The sequence below is a fragment of the Eleutherodactylus coqui genome, chromosome 1 (genome assembly GCF_035609145.1).
Source record: "Eleutherodactylus coqui strain aEleCoq1 chromosome 1, aEleCoq1.hap1, whole genome shotgun sequence".
NCBI lineage: Eukaryota > Metazoa > Chordata > Amphibia > Anura > Eleutherodactylidae > Eleutherodactylus > Eleutherodactylus coqui.
The window spans coordinates 515613706-515639441 of NC_089837.1; the positions used below are offsets into that span (position 1 = coordinate 515613706).

General features: G+C 47.6%; 1 protein-coding gene across 3 annotated transcripts in view; it reads right to left on the reverse strand.

Moving 5' to 3' along the window:
* The window catches only part of LOC136588589 (keratin-associated protein 10-4-like), an 820730-nt gene that overhangs the window by 778348 nt on the left and 16646 nt on the right, over positions 1 to 25736 (reverse strand). For 2 of the 3 annotated variants that reach the window (XM_066587950.1, XM_066587943.1), the window contains exon 3: positions 15229 to 15351. The exons of the other annotated variant lie outside the window; for it this stretch is intronic. In XM_066587950.1, coding sequence (XP_066444047.1) covers positions 15229 to 15351 — 123 coding nt within the window. The remainder of the gene's footprint in view (positions 1 to 15228; positions 15352 to 25736) is intronic. 3 annotated transcript variants of the gene reach the window in all.

The following is a 25736-nucleotide window of genomic DNA, read 5'->3' on the forward strand; positions in this document are numbered from 1 at the left end:
GGATGAGGAGGAGGGGGAAGAGACAGCTTGGCCCGCTGCTGACGGTACACCGGCTGATTGCCTGTCATCCTTTCAGCGTGTATGGCCTGAGGAGGAGGAGGAGGAGGATCCTGAAAGTGATCTTCCTAGTGAAGACAGCCATGTGTTGCGTACAGGTACCCTGGCACACATGGCTGACTTCATGTTAGGATGCCTTTCTCGTGACCCTCGCGTTGCACGCATTCTGGCCACGACGGATTACTGGGTGTATACACTGCTCGATCCACGGTATAAGGAGAACCTGCCCACTCTGATTCCCGAAGAGGAAAGGGGTTCGAGAGTGTTGCTATACCACAGGACCCTTGCGGACAAGCTGATGGTAAAATTCCCAGCCGACAGCGCTAGTGACAGAAGGCGCAGTACCGAGGGCAAGGTAGCAGGGGATGTGCGTAGATCGAGCAGCATGTACATCCCAGGCAGTGCAACAGTCTTTAAGGGCCTGGACAGCTTTATGGCTCCCCACCAAGACGGTGTCACTGCTCCCCAGTCACGGCTGAGTCGGCGGGAGCACTGTAAAAGGATGGTGAGGGAGTACGTAGCGGATCGCACGACCATCCTTGGTGACGCCTCTGCCCCCTACAACTACTGGGTGTCGAAGCTGGACACGTGGCCTGAACTAGCGCTGTATGCCCTGGAGGTGCTTGCTTGTCCTGCGGCTAGCGTCTTGTCGGAGAGGGTGTTTAGTGCGGCTGGGGGAATCATCACAGATAAGCGTAGCCGCTTGTCAACCGACAGTGTCGACAGGCTAACACTCATCAAGATGAACAAAGGCTGGATTTCCCCAGACTTCTGTTCTCCACCAGCGGACAGCAGCGATACGTAAGCAATACGTAGGCTGCACCCGCGGATGGAAGCATCGTTCTCTCTCACCATCCAAAACGGGGACATTTCTGCTTCATCAATCTGTGTCTAATATTCCTCCTCCTCCTCCTGCTCCTCCTCCTGAAACCTCACGTAATCACGCTGAACGGGCAATTTTTCTTAGGGCCACAAGGCTCACTCAAATAATTTTTCTGAACAATTTTTATAAGTTTCAATGCGCTTAAAAGCGTTGGAACTTTAACTTGAACCAATTTTTCGTTACACTGGGCTGCCTCCAGGCCTAGTTACCACTTAAGCCACATTAACCAAAGCGATTAATGGGTTTCACCTGCCCTCTTGGCTGGCCATGGCCAATTTTTACTGAGGTACATTAGTACTGTTGGTACACCAATTTTTGGGGCCCTCACCTACAGTGTAATCATAGCAATTTGTATGTTCTTCGCCTGCACTCATGGTACAGAAGTGTGTGTGGGGTTGGCCTACACTTTAGCTACATAAATGTAACTTGTGCCTTGGCTATACTAAGGCTACTGAAATGGAACGAAGACTGCGCTCCTCCTATAATGCTGCTAGTGATATGTTAGTGGGGCCTGTCCTAATGCTACGGCTAAAATGTTACAAATTATGGGCTCTGCCTATACCGCTGCTAATGGTATGTCTCTGGGGTGTGGAAACAGAGGCTTCCCAAAGACATGATGGCGGCGAGGCCATTTCCCACCAACGCGGTTACTGTTAAGGTGCATATAACCACGGACACGTGGAGAGGACACGTAGTGCCTCAAAAACATCCCCCTACTCCTCCAACAGGGAAAACATTCTTGGCAAATGCCTTTGCATTGGTTCGTCTGGTGGCAGTCCAAGAATTTCACCTTTACCGACACTACAAGAGAGCCCCCCCACCATCCCCCCCCACGGCCCACTTAATCCTGGCCGCATTCCGAAAACCAACGAAATACAACCGCGCTACTAGGTCCGCAGTCACCACCACATTACCACCAACGCGGTTACTGTTAAGGTGCATATAACCACGGACACGTGGAGAGGACACGTAGTGCCTCAAAAACATCCCCCTCCTCCTCCAACAGGGAAAACATTCTTGGCAAATGCCTTTGCATTGGTTCGTCTGGTGGCAGTCCAAGAATTTCACCTTTACCGACACTACAAGAGAGCCCCCCCCACCATCCCCCCGCCACGGCCCACTTAATCCTGGCCGCATTCCGAAAACCAACAAAATACAACCGCGCTACTAGGTCCGCAGTCACCACCACATTACCACCAACGCGGTTACTGTTAAGGTACATATTACCAGTCTGACTGGGGCATGCAGACACCTTGACAGAATGAATAGTGTGTGGCACATAGGTTCCCCATTGCTATGCCCACGTGTGCAGCTCCTGATGGCGGTGGCACAGGATTATATTTTTCATTGCTTCTGTACAGCATTGTGGGCTATCGCCCCGCCCCTTTTAAAGAGGGTCGCTGCCTAGCCGTGCCAACCCTCTGCAGTGTGTGCCTGCTTTTCCTCTGGCAGACGCACTTCTTAATGGACATGAGGGTGGTGTGGCATGAGGGCAGCTGAAGGCTGCGCAGGGACACTTTGGTGTGCGCTGTGGGGGGGGAGGGGGGCGGTTGGTGAGCATGTAACCCAGGAGAAGTGGCAGCGGAGTGTCATCCAGGCAGTGATTGTGCTTTGTTGTAGCTAGTGTGGTGCTTAGCAAAGGTATGCCATGCTAATGAGCGCTTTTCAGAAGTAAAAGTTGTTGGGAGGGGGGGGGGGGGGGCACTCTTGCCGGTATTGTGGCTTAATAGTGGGACCTGTGAACTTGAGATGCAGCCCAACATGTAGCCCCTCGCCTGCCCTATCCGTTTCTGTGTCATTCCCATCACTTTCTTGAATTGCCCAGATTTTCACACATGAAAACCAAAATGAATACATGAATACAAAAATGCTCTGGTCGCCCATTGACTTCAATGGGGTTCGTTGTTCGAAACGAACCCTCGAACATCGCGGGAAGTTCGTTCCGAATAACGAGCACCCGAACATTTTGGTGTTCGCTCATCTCTAGTAAAGACCAATTTTAAGTGGAGAAAATATGACATAGATGCTGCCGGGCAGAAATGAACATCTACCTGAGCAACAAGGTTCCACTACTCAGGCCTTGAAGTTAAACAGCTTTAGTTACCAGCTGGTCCCAAAACCATCCAGAGCACAACAAGAGGTGAAGTAAACACAAATTTGGCAGGAAAGCTCTCAGTCAAGCAAGGGTCAAAACATTAGCTCAGTACAAATAATTTTAAACCCCAGGCATTTAATATGGTGTTTCCATATTTCTGTCTACCCCTTGTATGTACTGCATTTGCAGCGCCATCTAGCAAAAAATAAATAAAAATATATTAATGACATTCAGGAAAAGCTCCGTAATACTTTGGCAAGACACCCTGTCCGTCATACATATAACATAGGAAGAACAAATGACAAAGCACCAGACTGGAGGAGACGGGAGGAGGATTCATGATTAGAGATGAGCGAATATACTCGTTTCGAGTAATTACTCGATCGAGCATCGCTATTTTCGAGTACTTCTGTACTCGGGTGAAAAGATTCGGGGGGCGGCGTGGCGGAGCGGGGGGTAGCAGCGGGGAACTCTCTCTCCCTCTCCCCCCACTCCCCGCTGCAACCCCCCACTCACGCACAGCGTCCCCCGAATCTTTTCACCCAAGTACGTAAGTACTTGAAAATCGCGGTGCTCGAGTGAAAAAGGAGCGTGTCCGAGTAAGTTCGCTCATCTCTATTCATGATACACACACCATCACATGGCATGCTGTCTAAGAAATGAGCTCATTAAGGTACAGTCACAGCCGACAGCACAAAGGAGGCACTATCACTGTGTATGGAGGGGGGGGCAAAAAGGGGGCAGTATACTGGTGTGTAGGGGGACTACTAGTGTGTGCTGGGCCCAAAGTGGGCACTATTACCGTGTGGAAAACCAGTAAATATTTATCTCCTGCATGTCTCATCTATAGATGTAAAATTGGGTGTCTGTGTCTGTTTGTCTGTCTGTTCTTTATGCGCCACTACACCATTCATCCGATCGCCATGAAACTTTGGGAAGCTGTTGAGTACACTCCTGGGAAGATTACTGGCACAGTACATCTATTGTACGATAGGTGGCGCACGTGCGAGCATCGTCGACAGTTACGCCCCCCCCCCCCCCCACACACACACACATAGATCGTTCGATTTCCATCATTGCCACTAATTTTCTCACTTCCCGATGTCGTAGAAGCATGAAATTTGGCACGGGCATTTATTATGTCATATATAGGAAAAGTTAATGCGTCCCAACTCAATTATTCAATTGTAAGCGCAAAAGAATTAGCGTCCAAATTTTATGTACGGAATCTAATTCTCTCTCTTCCAATGTCATAGAAACTTGAAATTTGGCACAAGCATTGATTATGTCATAAATAGGAAAAGTAAATAGGTCCCTACTCGATTATTCAATTCCAAGTGCAAAAGAATTAGCGTCCAAATTTTACGTACGGAATCTAATTTGCTCACTTTCCGATGTCATAGAAACTTGAAATTTGGCACGAGCATTGATTATGTCATAAATAGGAAAAGTTGATGGGTCCCAACTCCATTATTCAATTCTAAGCGCAAAAGAATTAGCGTCCTAATTTTATGTACGGAATCTAATTCTCTCACTTCCCGATGTAATTTGGCACGAGCATTGATTATATCATAAATAGGAAAAGTTAATGAGTCCCAACTCGATTATTCAATTCTAATCGCCAAAGAATTAGCGTCCAAATTTTACGTACGGAATCTAATTTTCTCACTTCCCAATGTCATAGAAACTTGAAATTTGGCAAGAGCAGCAACGTGCGATGGGTAAGCTAGTTAAAAATAAAACTTTGCTAGAATATTTTCACAGAAAGAGAAAAACGCCTCACATGTGCGCACTTCAGCAAAAAAACAAGCCTCAGTCATAACATATAGCCTGTAGAAGAAGAAAGCAACTTAAACTGCTTTATTCTAATAAAGATCAAATTTTGATAAGTTCTGCAGCTATATAACATACATTGTTTTTTCCACATTGCATTCCTGAGACACCGGGCCGGCGTTGTCCTCCATGCCCTCCCCTTAGCGGAGGTTGGCTCTTTGGCATAATGCTGTGGATCCAGAGATTTTTGGTGAGCTGTATTTTACCTTTCACTGTTTATATTACTATGTGTGGTGGCATAGAGAGGGTACTATTATTAAGTGAGGGGGCAATCTTACTGTGTGCGGGCACAAAGCGGGCTCAACTAGTGTGTATGGGGGCACTACTACTGTATGTGATTGTCCCGACTATAAATCTGTGCCCCTCCCCCATATAGCATTCTGCCTGCTGCTGGGAGCTGGGGTGTTCCTGCTCTTGTATCTCTGTATCAGTACGTTTGGCAGTTTTCAGTAATTCTTTTAGTCGGATTTGATCATTTTTAGTGAATCATTTGAAAAACGTTAAACTCAGTGGTTGGAAATGCAGTGTGCGGCTGGAGGTCCATGTACCAAGAATGTCCTGTCTGACATTACATCTCCAATCGTACTCGTCCGAGCTTGATACTCGTTCGAGTATTAGGGTGTTCGAGATGCTCGTTACTCGAGACGAGCACCACGCGGCACTCGACTCCATTACATTTCCTTCCCTGAGAAATTTGCGCGCTTTTCTGGCCAAGAGAAACACAGGGAAGGCATTACAACTTCCTCCTGTGACATTCCAGCCCTATCCCCCCCCCCCCCCGCAGTGAGTGGCTGGGGAGATCAGATGACACCCGAGTATTTCAATATGCCCCGCCCGCGTCTCGCCACAGATGCACGCTGAGAGAGATCAGGGAAAGTGCTGTCTTGCTGTAGCTGCTATAGGGAGAGTGTTAGGTGTTATTTTAGTCTTCAAGAATCCCAACTGTCCTTAGGGCCACATCTGACCGTGTGCAGTACTGTTGAGGTTGCTGGAAGCAGTGTTGCACAATTTTTTTTTATTGTATATCGGGCGTGCAGACCATAGCGTCCTCAGTCTGCAGTCATTTTACAGAGTATAGGGGCAGTACTGGTGAGGCAGGGAAAGAGGTATACTGTTACGATCGTGTGGGCAGCCTAAGCAAGGGGGCCCACATGATCGCACCCAAAAATGGGAAAGAATGGATGGGACGCACACAGGTAGAACCAGGGTCACACAGGTTTCAGGCAACTGACCCTGTCTACCGGGAGGATGGCATGGCCCTACCTAAGCGGGGAACATTGCCCCAATAAGGGCAGCCCAGCGGTCTTCGGAACTCAGCCCTAGCTGATCCTAGGAACCACGCCACAGAACAGGAGACATACACATGCTACATGACAGAGACAGAACCACAGGATACACAGCATACAGCAGCCACAATGCAACCACTAGCAGCAGATGCTAAGCTGAATGTAAATACCAGGTATTAGTTGACATGTTGTACAAGATGTTGAAAGCTAGCGGGCCACTTCACAGCTCCTGGTTATACCGCTAGTCCCTACACTAACCAGTCCAACAGAACCGGACAGAGTTCACACAGAAAGCTGAAACAGGACAGGACCCAGATAGCAGGTCACACAGCAAACTGACAAGAAACTGACAGAATTTAAACATACAAACGGACATGAACCAGCAAGACAGAAATCACTCAGTAAAGCTTGCAACAGGACAGAACAGAGCACTGGACACACAGCCAGCTGCATCAGGAACAGAGTACAGGGCACACAGCAGGACAGACTCCACTCAGAGATACATGTGCACAGATGGAACTCACCACAAGTCTATATGTCCTCATTCCAGGGGGAATAGATAATCAGCTACACAAGCTGACATAAGGGAGTGTCCAGTTACACCAACTGACACCCAGAGTAAGACATAAGACCTCTGGAGGCTGCACCTGAACAGGGGGAAGGAAAAGGGGGCTGCAAGTACTGCAGACTAGGATGACAGGTGTCCAGACAATCTTGGGGAAGGAGAGCCACACAATAGACTTACTTGCAAATACAGATCAGAGTGGGAACAGGACAGACCATGACTGATAACAAATTACAGGACACAGCACTAACATGCATACTCACCCTAGGGGACCCAGCCAGAGACTTACAGGAGCTGGGTTATATGTGAGACCAAATCCAGGAGATTGGCTAGCAGGAAGTACCACACCCAGCCAGCTCAATTAACCCTCAACCGCCTGACTGTGCTGCTAGGAGTACATAGTACAACAAATCCCAGCAGCACACATAACATATACTGGCTATATAGGCAGTGGGCTTTTCCCCAAAAAGTGGAATAAAATATACTATATTTGGCTTGATGTGACTGTCTTCAGTTTACTGCATGTCTGCTGGGGGTAGTAGTCGCTGATTAATACCCAGCCTTGCGCATAATTATTTCCTGGCTGCACTGGGCTTTCAGTAACCACAGTCATCCTCCAACAGGGAAATCCAAATACAGGGTATATCAGAGGCAGTGGGCTTTTTCCCAAAAAGTGGAAAAAAATACTATATTTGGCCTGGCAGTGACCATCTTCAGTCTACGGCGTGTGTGCTGGGGTAGTAGTCGCTGATTAATACCCAGCCTTGCGCATAAACGTTTCCTGGCTGCACTGCGCTTTTGGTAACCACAGTCATCCTCCAACAGGGAAATCCAAATACAGGGTATATCAGAGCCAGTGGGCTTTTTCCCAAAAAGTGGAAAAAAATACTATATTTGGCCTGGCAGTGACCGTCTTCAGTTTACGGCGTGTGTGCTGGGGGTAGTAGTCGCTGATTAATACCCAGCCTTGCGCATAATTGTTTCCTGGCTCTGCTGTGTCCATTACATGATCGCCGTCATCCCGCCAGAGGGAAAGAGTATACATATAAATGCTGCGTACGGTGTCTGTCTGGTTTTTCACCTCACCATCTTAAAAAATTGAAGCAAAATACTGAAGGCCTACCACTGGCCTCTGGCCACTTGACTGGTTCTGCCCTGTGAATTCCAGTAGCTCAGTCATACGCACCTAGGTCTCACTACAGGCTTGCACATAATTGTTTCCTGGCTCTGCTGTGCATTCCGTAAGCAAAGTCAGCCTCCAACCACAGGCCAATAAGCGGCACATTTAATTACAGCGTTCTGTTTCTGCTCTACTCGTAATACACCATGCTGAAGGGTAGGGGTAGGCCTAGAGGACGTGGACGGGGGCGAGGACGCGGAGGCCCAAGTCAGGGTGTGGGCACAGGCCGAGCTCCTGGTCCAGGTGTATCGCAGCCGACTGCTGCGGGATTAGGAGAGAGGCAAGTTTCTGGGGTCCCCAGATTCATCTCACAATCAATGGGTCCACGCGGTAGACCTTTATTAGAAACTGAGCAGTGTGAGCAGGTCCTGTCGTGGATGGCAGAAAGTGCATCCAGCAATCTATTGACCACCCAGTCTTCTATGCCGTCCACAGCTGCAACTCTGAATCCTCTGGCTGCTGCTCCTCCTTCCTCTCACCCTCCTCACTCCATGAAAGTGACACATTCTGAGGAGCAGGCAGGCTCCCAGGAACTGTTCTCGGGCCCCTGCCCAGATTGGGCAGCAATGGTTCCTCTCCCACCGGAGGAGTTTGTCGTGACCGATGCCCAACCTTTGGAAAGTTACCGGGGTCCGGGGGATGAGGCTGGGGACTTATGGCAACTGTCTCAAGAGCTTTCAGTGGGTGAAGAGGACGATGACGATGAGACACAGTTGTCTATCAGTGAGGTAGTAGTAATTTCAGTAAGTCCGAGGGAGGAGCGCACAAAGGATTCGGAGGAAGAGCAGCTGGACGATGAGGTGACTGACCCCACCTGGTTTGCTAAGCCTACTGAGGACAGGTCTTCAGAGGCGGAGGCAAGTGCAGCAGCAGGGTAGGTTGGAAGAGGCAGTGCGGTGGCCAGGGGTAGAGGCAGGGCCAGACCAAAAATCCACCAACTGTTTCCCAAAGCGCCCCCTCGCGCCATGCCACCCTGCAGAGGCCGAGGTGCTCAAAGGTGTGGAAGTTTTTCACTGAGAGTGCAGACAACCGACGAACTGTGGTGTGCAAGGTTTGTCGCGCCAAGATCAGCTGGGGAGCCACCACCACCAGCCTCACCACCAGCAGCATGCGCAGGCATATGATGGCCAAGCACCCCACAAGGTGGGACGAAGGCCATTCACCGCCTCCGGTTTGCACCACTGCCTCTCCCCCTGTGCCCCAACCTGCCACTGAGATCCAACCCCCCTCTCAGGACACAGGCACTACCGTCTCCTGGCCTGCACCCACACCCTCACCTCCGCTGTGCTCGGCCCCGTCCACCAATGTCTGTCAGCGCACCGTCCAGCCGTCGCTAGCGCAAGTGTTTGAGCGCAAGCGCAAGTACGCCGCCACGCACCCGCACGCTCAAGCGTTAAACGTGCACATAGCCAAATTTATCAGCCTGGAGATGCTGCCGTATAGGGTTGTGGAAACGGAGGCTTTCAAAAGTATGATGGCGGCGGCAGCCCCGTGCTACTCAGTTCCCAGTCGCCACTACTTTTCCCGATGTGCCGTCCCAGCCCTGCACGACCACGTCTCCCGCAACATTGTACACGCCCTCACCAACGTGGTTACTGCCAAGGTCCACTTAACAACGGACTCGTGGACAAGCACAGGCGGGCAGGGCCACTATATCTCCCTGACGGCACATTGGGTGAATTTAGTGCAGGCTGGGACAGAGTCAGAGCCTGGGACCGCTCACGTCCTACCCACCCCCAGAATTGCGGGGCCCCAGCTCGGTGGTGGTATCTGCGGCGGTGTATGCTTCCTCCACTAAACCACCCTCCTCCTCCTCCTACGCAACCTCTGTCTCGCAATCAAGATGTGTCAGCAGCAGCATGTCGCCATCAGTTGGTGTCGTGCGGCGTGGCAGCACAGCGGTGCGCAAGCGTCAGCAGGCCGTGCTGAAACTACTCAGCTTAGGAGAGAAGAGGCACACGGCCCACGAACTGCTGCAGGGTCTGACAGAGCAGACCGACTGCTGGTTTTCGCTGCTGAGCCTCCAACCGGGCATGGTCGTGTGTGACAACGGCCGTAACCTGGTGGCGGCTCTGCAGCTAGGCAGCCTCACGCACGTGCCATGCCTGGCCCACGTCTTTAATTTGGTGGTTCAGCGGTTTCTGAAAAGCTACCCACGCTTGTCAGACCTGCTCGGAAAGGTGCGCCGACTCAGCGCACATTTCTGCAAGTCCAACACAGACGCTGCCACCCTGCGGACCCTGCAACATCGGTTTAATCTGCCAGTGCACCGACTGCTGTGCGACGCTCCACATGTTGGCCAGGCTCTATGAGCAGCGTAGAGCTATATTGGAATACCAACTCCAACATGGGCGGCGTAGTGGGAGTCAGCCTCCTCAGATCTTTACAGAAGAGTGGGCCTGGTTGGCAGACATCTGCCAGGTCCTTGGAAACTTTGAGGAGTCTACCCAGATGGTGAGGAGCGATGCTGCAATCATTAGCGTCACCATTCCTCTGCTATGCCTCTTGAGAAGTTCCCTGCAAAGCATAAAGGCAGGTGCTTTGCGCTCGGAAATGGAGACAGGGGAAGACAGTATGTCGCTGGATAGTCAGAGCACCCTCATGTCTATATCTCAGCGCGTTTTGGAGGAGGAGGAGGGGGAGGCGCATGAGGAGGAGGGGGAAGAGACAGCTTGGCCCACTGCTGAGGGTACCCATGCTGCTTGCCTGTCATCCTTTCAGCGTGTATAGCCTGAGGAGGAGGAGAAGGAGGATCCTGAAAGTGATCTTCCTAGTGAGGACAGCCATGTGTTGCATACAGGTACCCAGGCACACATGGCGGACTTCATGTTAGGATTCCTTTCTTGTGACCTTCGCGTTACACGCATTCTGGCCACTACGGATTACTGGGTGTACACACTGCTCGACCCACGGTATAAGGAGAACCTTTCCACTCTCATACCCGAAGAGGAAAGGGGTTCGAGAGTGATGCTATACCACAGGACCCTGGTGGACAAACTGATGGTAAAATTCCCATCCGACAGCGCTAGTGGCAGAAGGCGCAGTTCCGAGGGCCAGGTAGCAGGGAAGGCGCGGAGATCAGGCAGCATGTACAGCGCAGGCAGGGGAACACTCTCCAAGGCCTTTGCCAGCTTTATGGCTTCGCAGCAAGACTGTGTCACCGCTCCCCAGTCAAGGCTAAGTCGGCGGGAGCACTGTAAAAGGATGGTGAGGGAGTACGTAGCCAATCGCACGACCTTCCTCCGTGACGCCTCTGCTCCCTACAACTACTGGGTGTCGAAGCTGGACACGTGGCCTGAACTCGTGCTGCATGCCCTGGAGGTGCTTGCTTGTCCTGCGGCTAGCGTCTTGTCAGAGAGGGTGTTTAGTGCGGCTGGGGGAATCATCACGGATAAGCGTAACCGCCTGTCCACCGACAGTGCCAACTGGCTTACACTCATAAAGATGAACAAAGCCTGGATTTCCCCAGACTTCTCTTCTCCACCAGCGGATAGAAGCGGTACCTAAACAATACGTAGGCTGCACCCGTGGATGGAAGCATCGTTCTCTTTCACCATAAAAAACGGGGACCTTTTGGCTTCATCAATCTGTGTATTATATTCATCCTCCTCCTCCTGCTCCTCCTCCTGAAACCTCACCTAATCACGCCGAACGGGCAATTTTTCTTAGGCCCACAAGGCTCAGTCATATTACTTTTGTAAACAATGTTTATATGTTTCAATTCTCATTAAAGCGTTGAAACTTGCACCTGAACCAATTTTTATTTTAACTGGGCTGCCTCCAGGCCTAGTTACAAATTAAGCCACAGTAACCAAAGCGATTAATGGGTTTCACCTACCCTCTTGGTTGGGCATGGGCAATTTTTCTGAGGTACATTTGTACTGTTGGTACACCAATTTTTTGGGGCCCTCTCCTACAGTGTAATCCTAGTCATGTTTATGGGCTTCATCTGCACTCATGGTACAGCAAGGTGTGTGGGGTTGGCCTACACTTTTGCTACATAAATGTAACTGGGGCCTTGTCTATACTGCAACTACTGAAATGTGAAACTGTTATCTCCCTAAACTGCTGCAACGGGAATGTTACTGTGGCCTGTCTTGACTGCTACTACTACTGAAATGGAACTAAGACTGTGCTCCCCCTATACTGCTGCTTCGGAATTGTTACTGGGGCCTGTCTTGACTGCTACTACTACTGAAATGGAACTAATACTGTGCTAACCCTATACTGCTGCTAGTGATATGTTACTGGGGCCTGTCTTGACTGCTACTATTACTGAAATGGAACTAATACTGTGCTCCCCCTATACTGCTGCTAGTGATATGTTACTGGGGCCTGTCTTGACTGCTACTATTACTGAAATGGAACTAATACTGTGCTCCCCCTATACTGCTGCTAGTGATATGTTACTGGGGCCTGTCCCGACTGCTACTACTACTGAAATGGAACTAATACTGTGCTCCCCCTATACTGGTGCTAGTGATATATTACTTGGGCCTATCCCTAATGCTACCGCTGAAATGTTACTAATTCTGGGCTCTGCCTATACTGCTGCTAATGCTATGTCACTGGGGTGTGGAAACGGAGGCTTCCCAAAGACATGATGGCGGTGAGGCCATTGCCCACCAACGTGGTTACTGTTAAGGTGCATATAACCACGGACACATGGAGAGGACACGTAGTGCCTCAAAAACATCCCCCTCCTCCAACAATGAAAACATTCTTGGCAAATACCTTTGCATTGGTCCGTCTGGTGGCAGTCCAAGAATTTCACCTTTAATGACACAACAAGAGAGACCCCCCACCACGCCCCCCCACCACAGCCCACTTAATCATGGCCACATTCCGAAAACCAACTAAATAAAACTGCACTACTAGGTCCGCAGTCGCGACCACATTTCCACCAACGCGGTTACTGTCTTCATATTACCAGTCTGACTGGGGCATGCACTGTGGGCCGAAGCCCACCTGTATTGTATCTGACGTTAGCTCTGCTGAGCAGGGCACTGCAATGGGATACATTTATGTACCGCTGATGGGTTCCAGGGAGCCACCCATGCTGTGGGTCCACAGGGACTTCACATTACGGATTTGTACCTGCCAGTGTCTATGTATTAAAAACCCCGGTCAGACTGGGGCATGTAGTGTGGGCCGAAGCCCACCTGCATTTAATCTGACGTTACCTCAGCTGTGCTGGGCACTGCAATGGGATTTGTTTATGTACCGCCGGTGGGTTCCAGGGAGCCACCCATGCTTTGGGTCCACACGGACCTCTCATTAGGGAGTTGTACCTGCCTGTGTCTACTTATAAAAAAAACCCAGTCTGACTGGGGTATGCAGTGTGGGCCAAAGCCCACCTGCGTTTAATCTGACGTTACCTCAGCTGTGCTGAGCAATGCAATGGGATTTATTTATGTAACGCCCGTGGCTTCCTGGGACCCACCCATGCTGTCGGTCCACACGGAGCTGCACCTGCCTGTGTCTACTTATAAAGAACCCCAGTCTGTCTCCCTGCCCCGTTGGCACCACTGCTGCTCCTTCATAGCAAAAGGGAGCCACCAGGTAACCCTAGCTGAATCCTCAGTTAAAATCCTACACAGGACTTATATAGTACCTACAGTAAAATTCAAATACTCTCCATCGACTTCCCCGAACTGCTTTAGGGGCTGCGACAACTTGGGCACAATGACCCACACATGGTGGACCTGTCCACGGGTCGCACGACTATGGAGAGAAATATCCAGACTGATCACCAGGGTCTTGGGTAAGATGTTCCGTCCAGCACCGTCTGTCTGTCTCCTGGCCGACAAACCTTTAGGCTACAACAATCAGCAACATAAACTTTCTCAACAGATATGCATGGCGACTAAAATCTATATTGGATCCCAATGGATGAAACCCACTCTCACTCTAGAACCAATTCTCGCTAGGGTATCTAGAATGATGCTCTTTGAAAAATTGTCGGCCATGAGAGATGATAAAATGGAGCTATATCTAAAGACCTGGAATCCCTGGGCGGAATATCTGGATATACCAGGTCTCGCTAGACCCCTTAGCACTTGAAGAGGTCAGATCACAGAGACTGAAACACACCACTACTCTAAAGAGAGATGATAAATAAAACACCATAGATACATATTATCATGGCAAAAAAACAAAAGAAGGAACAAAGCAGACTTGAAAGCAGGAAAACAAATGCTAACAAAAGCTCAAAAAGACTGTAGATCATACGGAAACACAGCTGAGATGGAGGAAAGATCAGAAGGAATGACTCATAATAATATTTCCTAGAGGAACAGTGCAAAGTTATCACTTAGAGTGATGTCTTGGTCAATACCCAGATAGTCTGCGCACTAAAAAAAGTTCCCCAGGTAATACATCGCTGTCTATTAGATGCTTTTAGTAGGTGAGTTTTGATATACTCAAAAGCTATCAATAGAATAGCTCCCACTAAATAGGGTTTTTCTGCAGTCAGGCAAGTGCTCAGCCTAGTGAAGGGTTGTAAGATTCTCCCCCCCCCCCCCCCTTATTAGGATCAGATAAAGCAGAAATGAAATCATAAAATAAATAGAACAAGCGGTGGCATGGCAGTCCTAGTGGTCCTCTAGGAAATATTATTAGGCTATCAAGTACCGCATATCAGCTTAGGAGGAATTATTGTAGCGATCACTCCTCATAGTGGGGTGCTAATTCAATACAGTACCTTACCTATACTTACTCATTGCCTCTAACGGATTATAGTCCTAATCTATAAACAATTTTCTGATAACCTTACTCCAGGGAATCATCCCAGGAGATACTTGAGCCCCTGAGGAGCCCACGCAGTGGGCGAAACGCGTAGGGAAATTACAAGGTCTATTTTGTGCATAAAAACATCTCGTGTCTATTATATATTGGACTATATGAGTCTTATAGTTCTTGCTCTCATGGGGTATTTTGCCTCTGAATTAGATACAGATTCTGCACCCAATGTTATGCCCAATTCACACCATTTTAGCATTCTATGGAGTGGCAGGCAGATCCCGGCTGTAGATCATATAGGATACATGTTTCTTCATGTACATTTTTCAAATCCACATTGCAGTAAAAAGAATTGAAATACCAAACACACGGAAACCACATCCGGCGGGCGAATGCGTATTTACCCCATTGACAAAAGATACAGCAGAATTCCAAACTAGAACTTCAATATTCTACCATGCATTAAACTGAGATATCCACGGTAGAAAAATCTAACATGGATATGCCAGTTTAAAACCCGTGTAAACGACACCTTATACCGTGTGTGCGAATGAGAAGCTAGGACAACAGCTGGTTACAGGTACTCACCGGGCCGAGACATTGCCGAGTTTTGTCATATTTTGGTACACATACTGCATTGTACAAAGAGCCCCTAAGAATGCAACACCCGCTGTTACATTGGTGACTGTGAAAACATGGATCTCCATTGTTCTAAATGTAGAACAGACAAAATAGGAGTTAGAAGATTATTACATGCTTGTCAACTCTTCCATAATGTCCATGAGCCTCCTAGACAAAGGGGAGAACTCCCAGATTTACGACAGGGTTGTCAAATCTGCCATATGTCACCAAAGCCTCTTAAAAGATGCCAAGATAAATATCCTATGGCCCAGGCGGCAGGTGTATAGCAGGCAGTCAGGGACATGTAGACTTCCTGATCCTCTCGCTTCAGGGTTGCCAATCTGAATTTTAATTTTAATAATAATAATCTTTATTTTTTTCTGAGCAAGTTATTAAAAAAAAATCTCAGGCGGACAACATTTTTTTATAGACAAATTGGAAAACCACAAAGAATGATAAAGATTATAAGTCATATATGTTTGTAGGGTAGATACTGATATGGTCTCATCAGTATTTACTGTGAGCCATAACATGATAATTACAGTCATAATAACCTGTTGAAGTGTCACCAACCAACTAATGATCATGGACACATCTACTATTTTCTTTTTCATGGAAAAGTGTATTATTTTTACAGACTGTCTGGGAATTTCTGGAGAGTTGGAATCTTTGCATGCCGCGTCACTGCTCCCTCATTGTCTGCAGCCGCTCTGTGGTGCCACATGTGCTGGCAGTGCAGGGAGGCCAGCACGGAAGCTGCTGTCGGCGCCAGATAAGAAGACGCTGTTGGCCGTGGAACCCGCAGCCGACCCAGAGGCCACGGCTGCGGGGCGGCAGTGTCCGCAACGGCTGTATAGACGCACATCCTGGCCCGCTGTACCCTTATCCTGATCTTGATGGTGTGGCGGAGAAGACACCGGACACAGTCAGTGGCCGCCACGTCTGAGCACTGTGGGGATGAAGCCACCGGACACAGCCATCGGCCTGCACATGTGAGTGCTGCTGAGTGGCAGTAGTGCTCCAGATGCAGTGGGGGAGAAGCCAGTGGCCACACCCGCCTGTCCATGCTGGTGACTGGCGCTGGGGAGAGCTGCTACAGCCATCGACTGCAGAGTAGCGCAGGGAGCCCTTATAGCACAGGGGGAACATTCAATCACTACCGCAGGAAGGGCATAGCAGCAGGGGGACAGTCAGTGACAGCCAGCGATGGCTGCGATATAATGAATCTTAGGACCTCTTCCAGGACCTTAATCTAGCACCTATCGGGAGCTGGGAATGTGTCAGGGGCTTTCCTCCTGTTAAAACCCTAGCTTCCAGAGACAGAGGTGAGGAGAGGCTTTCTCCATCACAAACTCTTAACCCAACTAGCAGTAGTGAAGACAACTTTCATGCCATTTCTTTTATTTGCTGGGCTCTGTGACGCAATGGAGAAGACCGGAGAGATTTAGAAGTGGCATTACAAACTCCATCTGTAGTATAACTCTTGTCATACACTGCTGAAGTGCTTTATTACAAACTTTAGCTTACTGAAACTCCCACCGGATACTGCTAAGGTGCATGACTACAGACTCCTTCTGTGCTATAGCTCGCATCAGGCAGCTCTGAGGTGTTTGACTACTTTCCCATCTTGGCTATAACTCCCATTGATCACTGGTGAAGTGTTTGCTACAAACTCCATCTATACTACAACTCCCACCGGGCACTGTTGGGGAGTAGGTCTATTAATCCCAATTATACCACAATGCCCATCATGTTCTACTGAGGTGTTTTGACTCAAGCCCAATCTGTACTGCAGCTCACATCAGACACTGGTGAGGTGTGTTTAACTATTATCCCTATCTGTACTACAACTCCTATTGGACACTGTTGAGGTGTTTGACTACAGACTTCCTTGTTATACAGCTAAAACCAGTCTCTAGTAAGGTGTTTGTCTACAAGTCCCATTTGTACTACAACTCCTGTCGGACACTTTTAAGGGGGGTTTACTCAGTTTACTCCTCCCCCTACGCATTTACCTCACTTCTCATGACAAAATGAATATGTTTGACCAAAATTACTCTTTCAGACTATCATCTTAAAGATGCATGGAGAGCACTTAATCCTGAAACCAAAGACTATACTGCTCACATATTCATGCTTCATTACACAGGATTGGCTATATGTTCATCTGTGAAAAAATTTTTCAAACAATCACTGGACTGGAGGTGGCTCAATTACAATTTCAGATTATGCTCCAATGTCTAAGAAAATTTCAGTGCAAGACCTACCAGCTAAAGAATAGACCTGGCAGCTCAATCCTGCACTCACTGCAGATGAGAAACACAATAGCCTACTCTCAGAGAAATTGGAGGGGTTATGTAAACTAAATGACAGGCCAGAAAGCTCCACTCCAGTAGTCTGGAAAATGCAAATAGGCAAGTTGATTGCTCTGGGATCCAGAATTAAAAAACAGAACTTGAAATTAACTCCATTCTATCCCAAATTTCTAGGGCAGAGAATCTATACAAAAAGTCCATAAACTCTGATTTCCTACCTGACCTTAATAGTCTTAGAAATAAATTAGGAGATTAACTAAATGTTAAAGCAGCTAAAACATTACAACTCTCTAAATTCAAAATATATGCACATGAAGCCAAAGGCTCTAAAGCCATGATCATCTACAAAATCCGATCCCCCACAACCAATACAGTTACAGCTACCACAGAGATCGCCAAAGAATTCTGAACTTACTTTGAAGCTTTGTATAATTAACAAATATTTCCCTCTGACTCCCCGTCTGCAATGTCATCTGCCAACATCCCTTTTCCAGATTCAATAACTCTTCCTGAGTTTACGGAAGAGTACAAAGCACAGTTACTCCACCCATTAACAGCTCCAGAGATCCAAAAGGTTCTCTCATCAATTCCCAATGGGAAAAGCCAGGACCAGATGGATTCCCCATACGTTATTATATAAAAAATTCTCTAGAATCCATCTCCCACCATTTCTCATACTTCGTAACTCCCTTCCCAAACAATCTTTAGAAGCATTAATCTCTTTACTCCCCAAGGGGGGCAAAACCCTAGAATTATGCAGTAATTATAGACCAATGTCCCTACTGAAAACAGACCTTAAATTGTGGGCAAAACTTATCACACATAGAATCTCATCCTTTCTCACTAAACTTCTACCTCCTGACCAAGTGTGATTTGTCCAAAATAGGGAAGGGAAGTTCAACACATCTCACATCATACAAGCAATGCACTAGGCTAGCCTGAAGAAGATCCCTCTTGTTCTACTTAAAGCAGACGCTCAGAAGTTCTTTTTAGAGTTACTTGGAACTACATGAGAGGCGCCTTGTATAAATGTGGAGTCCCAATGCAAGTAATCTCAGCTATCTTCTCCCTATACTCAAAGCCCAGTCATAGAGCAGGTCAATGACCCTTTTTTTGTAAATCAATTTTTATTGAGTTTTACAAGGTAAAGACACATAAAAAAATCAAGGAGCTTGTACATAGAAGTGAGCTCTGATGGAGGAATAACCAACATTTTGGAATGGTAGTGAGCTAAGAGCGGTCCATAAGATCTAGTACAACTTCCCCGACCAGGCGTGAACTTAACCTACTAGTTGCTGCTCCTGTAGGCAAAACTCGGGGGCCGGCGAGGCTACTGTTAAACTATATACCTATAACAATGACAACAGTGGGGGAGGGAGGGGGGGGGAGAGGGAATAGGTCGGTGATGAAATAGTGGGGAGGGAGATGACCCATCGGCTCCTCAGAAGGGGGGGTCTGAGGGACCAACCCAGTGTTGTATACTGACTGGGGTTGTAGCCTCCTCAGTCCGGACAAGGATCCGTCAGCCAGAAAGTAAAAAGGCGCGCTGCGGAAGGTTTTGGGTGTCCAGTACTCAGACTTCTTACCTGGACAACGCCGGCATGTAGACCCATCAGTTAATGTCTCCCCTAATGACATGCCAAGGGGTCCACGTTTTCAAAAATTTATCATGAGTCCCACTGGACCACCCAGATAGCTCCTCGAGGCTCACAAGGAGGTCCACCATGTCCCTCCAGAGAGTCAAAGTAGAGGGGTCTTGTTGTTTCCACATCAGGGGAATAAGGGCCTTAGCAGTATCAATCAACTGAGCAATCAGTTTATGTTTAAGAGGGTGGAAGGCAGGGGATGGCCTCCACAGGAGAACCACCTCAGGGGATAAAATCAGATTAGGGGAGAGTTTCTTCAGCACCCCTCCGACATCCCTCCAGAAGGGGGATATAAGCGGACATTCCTACCAGATATATAGGTATGAGCCAAGAGAGGCTTCACATCTCCAGCACTTGTCCTGCGAGGCTAGTTTATGATCAAATAACCATTGTGAAGTCCTGTACCATTTTGTTAGGAGTTTGTAGTGGGATTCTTGTGAAATGACACATGAAGATAGACCAAGGGCTGTCTTAAGGATGAGTTTGGTTTCGCTTTGAGAGAGGGATACTCGAAGCTCCCTCTCCCAGGAGACGAGGAAGGCAGGTTTCATGGCTGGGGAGAGGGAAATGAAATTTTTACGGATAAAGGATACTCTTCAAGAGGGTGAGGAGCATGTCTTAATCACCGTCTCAAAAGGGGTCAGGGGCCTCGATGACTTGTGTGAATTAAGAAAGTCCCTGAGTACCTTTAAGACGTGGCTGAACACCAGAAAAGGTAGCGTCTGGTTGGGGAGACGTTCCTATAGTATGGTGAGGGGGGGCTTGTGAGATAAGGATAACATCTTGTGTGTGTCTACTCGCAAAACTCCTCCAAGTTCCAGCAGAGCATGGGTCGAAAGGGAGGTCCATCAGTTTATACAAAGCGTTCAAGGGGGTGCAGGGGGAAGGTCTTGGTGCTAAAGTCTCTCTCAGGGCTTCCCATGTCTCTAGGGGGCCCCTTAGGAGGGGTTTAGTTCTCCGGCCTCTATGGTTCTTTATGTTAGGAAACCAGAGATCTTCCAGGAAGGTAGGACCGTAATATCCTTTGGCTAATGCCTGAATAAGGGGTTCCTTGCTCGGATGGGAAAGTTTTAGCCAATAGTTCAATTGAGTGGCAAGGTAGAAATCACGCACACAGGGAATGTCCACTCCTCCCTCAGAGCGCCTTCTGACTAGAAGACGGTAAAGTAATCTTGGTCTCCTCCCCATCCACAGTTAGCTGGAGAAAATCGTGCGGAGTGTCTTGAAATAGCTGATTGAAAAAAATATCAGGAGAAGTCTGATCTTATATAAGATAATCGGTATGACATAGGATTTTGAAATGTTTTTCCTGCCTAGCCAAGAGATAAACGGTAAATCATATGAGCGTAGTAGATTTTTGATCTTGGGAATAAGGGGGAGAAAATTGGCCATAAATAGATCTTCGGCATTTTTGGTAAATCTTATACCTAGGAAGTCTATGCCTGAGTTGGACCAGGTAAAAGGGGAATTATGCCGGAGGGTTCTATATCGGGCGGCGGGTGTTGAGATGTTAGGAACAGTCGACTTAGCTAGGTTGGTTTTAAAGTTAGAGAGAGCTCCATATTCCTCTAGAAGAGAGACGAGGCCGGGGATGCCCCTTTCTGGGTTTGTTATTAAGAAAATAATATCGTCGGCATATTATTAGTGGTTAGGGTCCTGTCGCCAATCCTCAGTCCCTGGATCACTGAGTCTAATCTAATTTTTTGGAGGAAAGGCTCCAGGGCCAGGATGAAAAGGGTAGGGGAAAGGGGACAGCCCTAGCGAGTACTGTTATTTATATTAAAAGGGGGGGAAAGGGAATTATTAATTTTAAGTCGGGCGTGGGGCATAGCATATAGGGACAGGATTACAGAGACAAATTTAGGGGGGATGTTGAAATTCAGAAGAACGCGTTCCATATATAGCCAATTGACTCGGCCAAACGCTTCTTCTGTGTCAGTTCCTACTAGAGCTAACGGGACTTTGTGTGTTTGATCGTATCTTGCTGCATGAAGTAATTTCCAGCAATTGTCCTTACCCTCTGCCTTTAACGAAGCCCGTTTGTTCCGGGTTGATCAGTTTTGCCACGTTTTTCTAGTCTTTTTGTAAGTAGTTTAGCCCAGAGCTTCATGTCCAGATTTATTAAGGAGATAGGGTGGTAGCTCCCGCAGGACTCAGGGTCTTTATTTTCTTTATGGACTAAAGTGATGTGGGCCTCGTGTGTTTGTTTGGGAAGGGGGGTTCCTTGTAGTGAATTGAAGAGTTCAGTTAGACGGGGCACCAAATGACTTATAATAGATTAAGGGAAGTCCGTCGGGCCCAGGGCTTTTGCCAGGGGGAGAGGAAGCTAGGAGTTCTCCCACTTCTTGGGGAGTGACTGGGGACAGAAAATCGGCTGCTTCAGCATTAGCAATTCTAGGGAGGTTTAAATCTGCTAGGAAGGAGTCAATCTGGTTCTTTGCTCTAAGTTTGGCCTCAGGGGATAGAGGCTCTTGAAGATTGTATAAGTGGAAATAAAAGTTCTGGAATTCAATGGCGATTTCAGGCATGGAGAAGACCCAGGAGCCCGTTTGGGTTTTAATAGAATTTATGAGTGCGCTTTTTTAATAAGGCAGGACATAAATCTACTTCCCTTATTACCTTGAGCATACACTACATGCCTAAGATAGAGGTGTTGTCTATTATATTTAGTTTCGAGAAGGGTTTTGAGTTCCTTCCTAAGGGAGGTTAGGTTGCCTAGGACTGACTTAGATTGAGAATGTTTAGCGACCTGTTTGAGCTTAGCGATTTGATTGAGTTGGTCATCAATCTCTTTTTGTTGTTTTTTCTTTACTCTTGAGCCCAAGGCAATCAAGAGTCCTCTTATAAAAGCCTTGCGGGCCTCCCAAACCATAGGGACCGACGGGCCTTCTGGGTTGTTGAGTTGAAAATATTCTATAAGTTTAGCGAGATGTGTTCTATCGCTTTCTAAGTCGAGGAGGGAGGAGTTAAGTCTCCAACGCCATTCTCGGGGAGAAGGGTTAGATAAGAGGAGATTAGTGTGGACGGGAGCATGATCCGTGATAGTAATAGATCCGATAGTGGATTTCACCATAGATTGTAAAAGGGAGGAAGACACAAAGATGTAGTCCAGGCGCTGAAAGGAGGAGTGGACTGGGGAGAAGAAAGTATAATCCCTGGAGGATGGGTTCAGGTGTCTCCAAGTGTCAACCAAACCTATCTCTGAGAAGGTGCAGAAAAGTTTTTTTTAATTTCTTTTGGGAAGATTGGGATTTCCCCACTGATGAATCTATTAAGGGACACAGAGTAAGATTAAAGTCCCCTCCCAATATAATCTGTCCGATGGCAAAATGTCTAAGGACCACTAATTGCCTAATCAGCCATGGCACCTGGTCGGTATTGGTGCATATAGATTGGCGAGAGTTATTTTGTTATTGTTGAGTGAGCCCCTCAAGAACAGAACCCTGCCCTCCTCTTCTGAGTATCGAGCCTCGCAGGAGAAGGCAACGGATCTATGGAGCAAAATAGAAACGCCCTTGGAGGCTAACGAAGGGTGAGAGCTATAGAACCCCTGTGGGAACTGCTTGCCTGGGAGGGACAAGCATCTGTTTCCCCTGAAGTGGGTCTCCTGCAAGAAAACAACTCTGATCCGTACCTCTTTAATAGGAGCGCTATGTGGTGCCTCTTGGAGGGAGAATTCAGACCTTTAACATTAAATGAGGTGATGTGAAGCGGGTCTTCCATGCCACTGGCGCTAAGCAGACAAGCTGGTCCTCTCCTGAAGTGGGGAGAAAAGTGAGTATGTTTGGTGGGGAAGGAGAGATTTGATGTGGAGTTTGATTGACCAAACTCCCTGTTGTAGGATGAAGAGTCGAGAAATGGGGGAGAGGTGCGCAGGGGAAGGGAGGCAGGGGTTGGACTCTACGCAAAAGGGAAGGGAGTATACAAAGACGGTAACAAGCAAAAAGAATTAACGAAAACAAAGAAGTTGCTTGAAGGTAAGCCCGGAAATCACAGGCTCGTCCTTCAGTAGGTTGCGAGTTGTCTGGACTTCAACGTATCGAAGAGCAGTCAACTACAAATACAGCCTGAACTGTCAGGCGCCCACCTGGTCGCTCAACAAAATATATATATATATTTTATATATATATATATATATATATATATATATATATATATATATATATATATAATGGAATGAGCTAGAGTAACAAACAGCGAAACCTGTTAGAAAGCATAACAGGAAAGGGATATGGTAAAGTAATCAAAACAGTTCCTGCAGACATTATGGGCCGCCTCGAAACTTTAAGGCGAACAGGCGGTCAGGAGAGTCTTCCCAGGAGGAATGATCAGGTGATCCCGAGACTCATCTCCACATGGCATAGGTGATGTGGGTCCAAAAGGAGAGAGTCCATCAAGAAGTAAGGTAAAAGTCACTCAGATCAAGTATCTACATTATTTGAGGGTTCTTTAGGTTTTTTCTTTTTTCCTTTTGGAGACTTTAGGTTTGTGGCCTGCTGCCACACGTCCGGGGTGGGGGTGGGGGGGGGACCTCGGCAGTTTAGGGAACTCCGGGAAGGAAGATCTATAGGATTGAGCTCCAAGTGCTCACAGCAGCTGCGGAGGTCTTCCGGGGATCAGATGATGAGTCTGCGTCCCTTGTGCGTGATGCCAATACTGAAAGGGAAAAGCCAAGAATATTTGATATCCCTTGCTCTGAGGGCTTCCAGGAGGGGTCGAAGAAGCCGGCGTTTTGTCAGAGTAGAGGGGGCCAGATCTTGGAATATTTGTATAGGATAGTCTCCATATTTAAGATTCTTGCAGGTTCTTGCTGCTTTTAAGATGGCGGAGGTGTCCTGGAAGGACAGCAGCTTGCAGATAACATCCCTTGGGGGATCTGTAGGAGGGGGGGGGGTCTGAGTGCCCTGTAAATACGCTCGACGGATATGGAAGAAGCTCTGTCTGCTCCCAGTAAGCCCTCAAAAATTTTGGCGGCTACCTTAGAGAGAGCTTCTGTAGCCCAGGACTCTGGAAGGCTCTTAATGCGAATATTGCAACGATGGTTGCGATTTTCCAAGTCATCATGCATAGTAAGTGCCTGGTTCAGGTGGTCATGCTGATCTTTAAGCACTTGGGCTATGGCCAGGGCATGGGAAATGACTGAAGCAGATGTTGTTTCCAAATCTTCAATTCTGCGCCCCATTTGTTTTATGTCCTCTTTAATTTCGGCAAGGTCCGCTATGACAGGGTGGAGGGCGTTCATGATGAGCTCTTTCATAAACCCTTCAGAAATAATCTCAGTATCTTCTTCATCTGAAGAGGCCTCGCCCTCCCCCTCCATACTGTATGCAGGTGCAGCCTCGCGGACCGGCGCCATCTTGGATGCAGGATGAGGGGACCGTGAGCCGCGCTCTGTAAGGTAACGCTGCATTCCTGTCTGGTTTTTAGTAGAGCAGGGGGTGCCCAGCTGTTCTCCGCTCCTCTCCTTTGTGCTCTTTCTCATGTCCGCGCTGGAAGGCAGAAGTTAGGGACTCCGGTGGCGCCGCGCTGACAGAGCTCCGGGCTCAGTCGGCCATCTTGCTCAGCGGTCAGGCTCCGCCCCCCCCCCCCCCCAGGTCAATGACACTTTGTCAAAATTATTTGCGTTCTAAAACAGCACCAGGCAAGGTTTCCTACTTCCCCCACCCTATTTGTTCTGATAATGGAAACAGTACTTCAAAAAATAAGATAAGAAATTGGATTAAAACTCTGAGAGGTCAAACACACCACTGCAGCCTTTGCTAATGATCTCCTAAAAATGACAACAAACACCAAGAAAGCACTCCCAGCAATCTTTCCAACTTCAAAATAAGCTGTGATATATCCAAGGCTTTAAATATATCTGCTCTTAATTACTTGATTCCAGTCATAAAAACCCTGTTGCATGGCCCACCCAAGGTATTAAATATCTGGGTATTACACTAACACTAGACCTATCCATGCTATATAAATTCAATTATGCACCACGTTTGATCGAAATGCAAAATCAACTGCAAAACCTAAATATACCTTTTCTTTCTTGAATGGTACAGAAAAACTTGATATCCACATACGTTCTACCATCTATTCTATAATAATCTATATAGTGCCAATAGCGATCCCTAAGCACTTCTTCAACAAACTTAAAACCCTTCTTAACCAATATATCTGGAACCACCGCTAACCAACAATAGCCCACTCCTATTTAATTGAAAATAAGTCACAAGGAGGATTTAGCCTTCCAGGCATTCACCACTATTACCAAGCAAATCACCTATGGCTATTGTTAGTAATCCCCTTAACAGAAACCTCTGTATTTAACATTGAAAAGTTGTTTCTACCACCTGAACTTAATTATATGCTCTGGTCTAATGTTCAGGTTAAAAAATAGTAATTGCCTCCTTAGCCCTATTACTTATGGCACTATTAAAACTCAACAGGGAATACGCAAGGCAATACCTGACCCACACAAGCCATCCCTTTTGACTTCATTTTTCCTAATTCAAACAAGCTTATC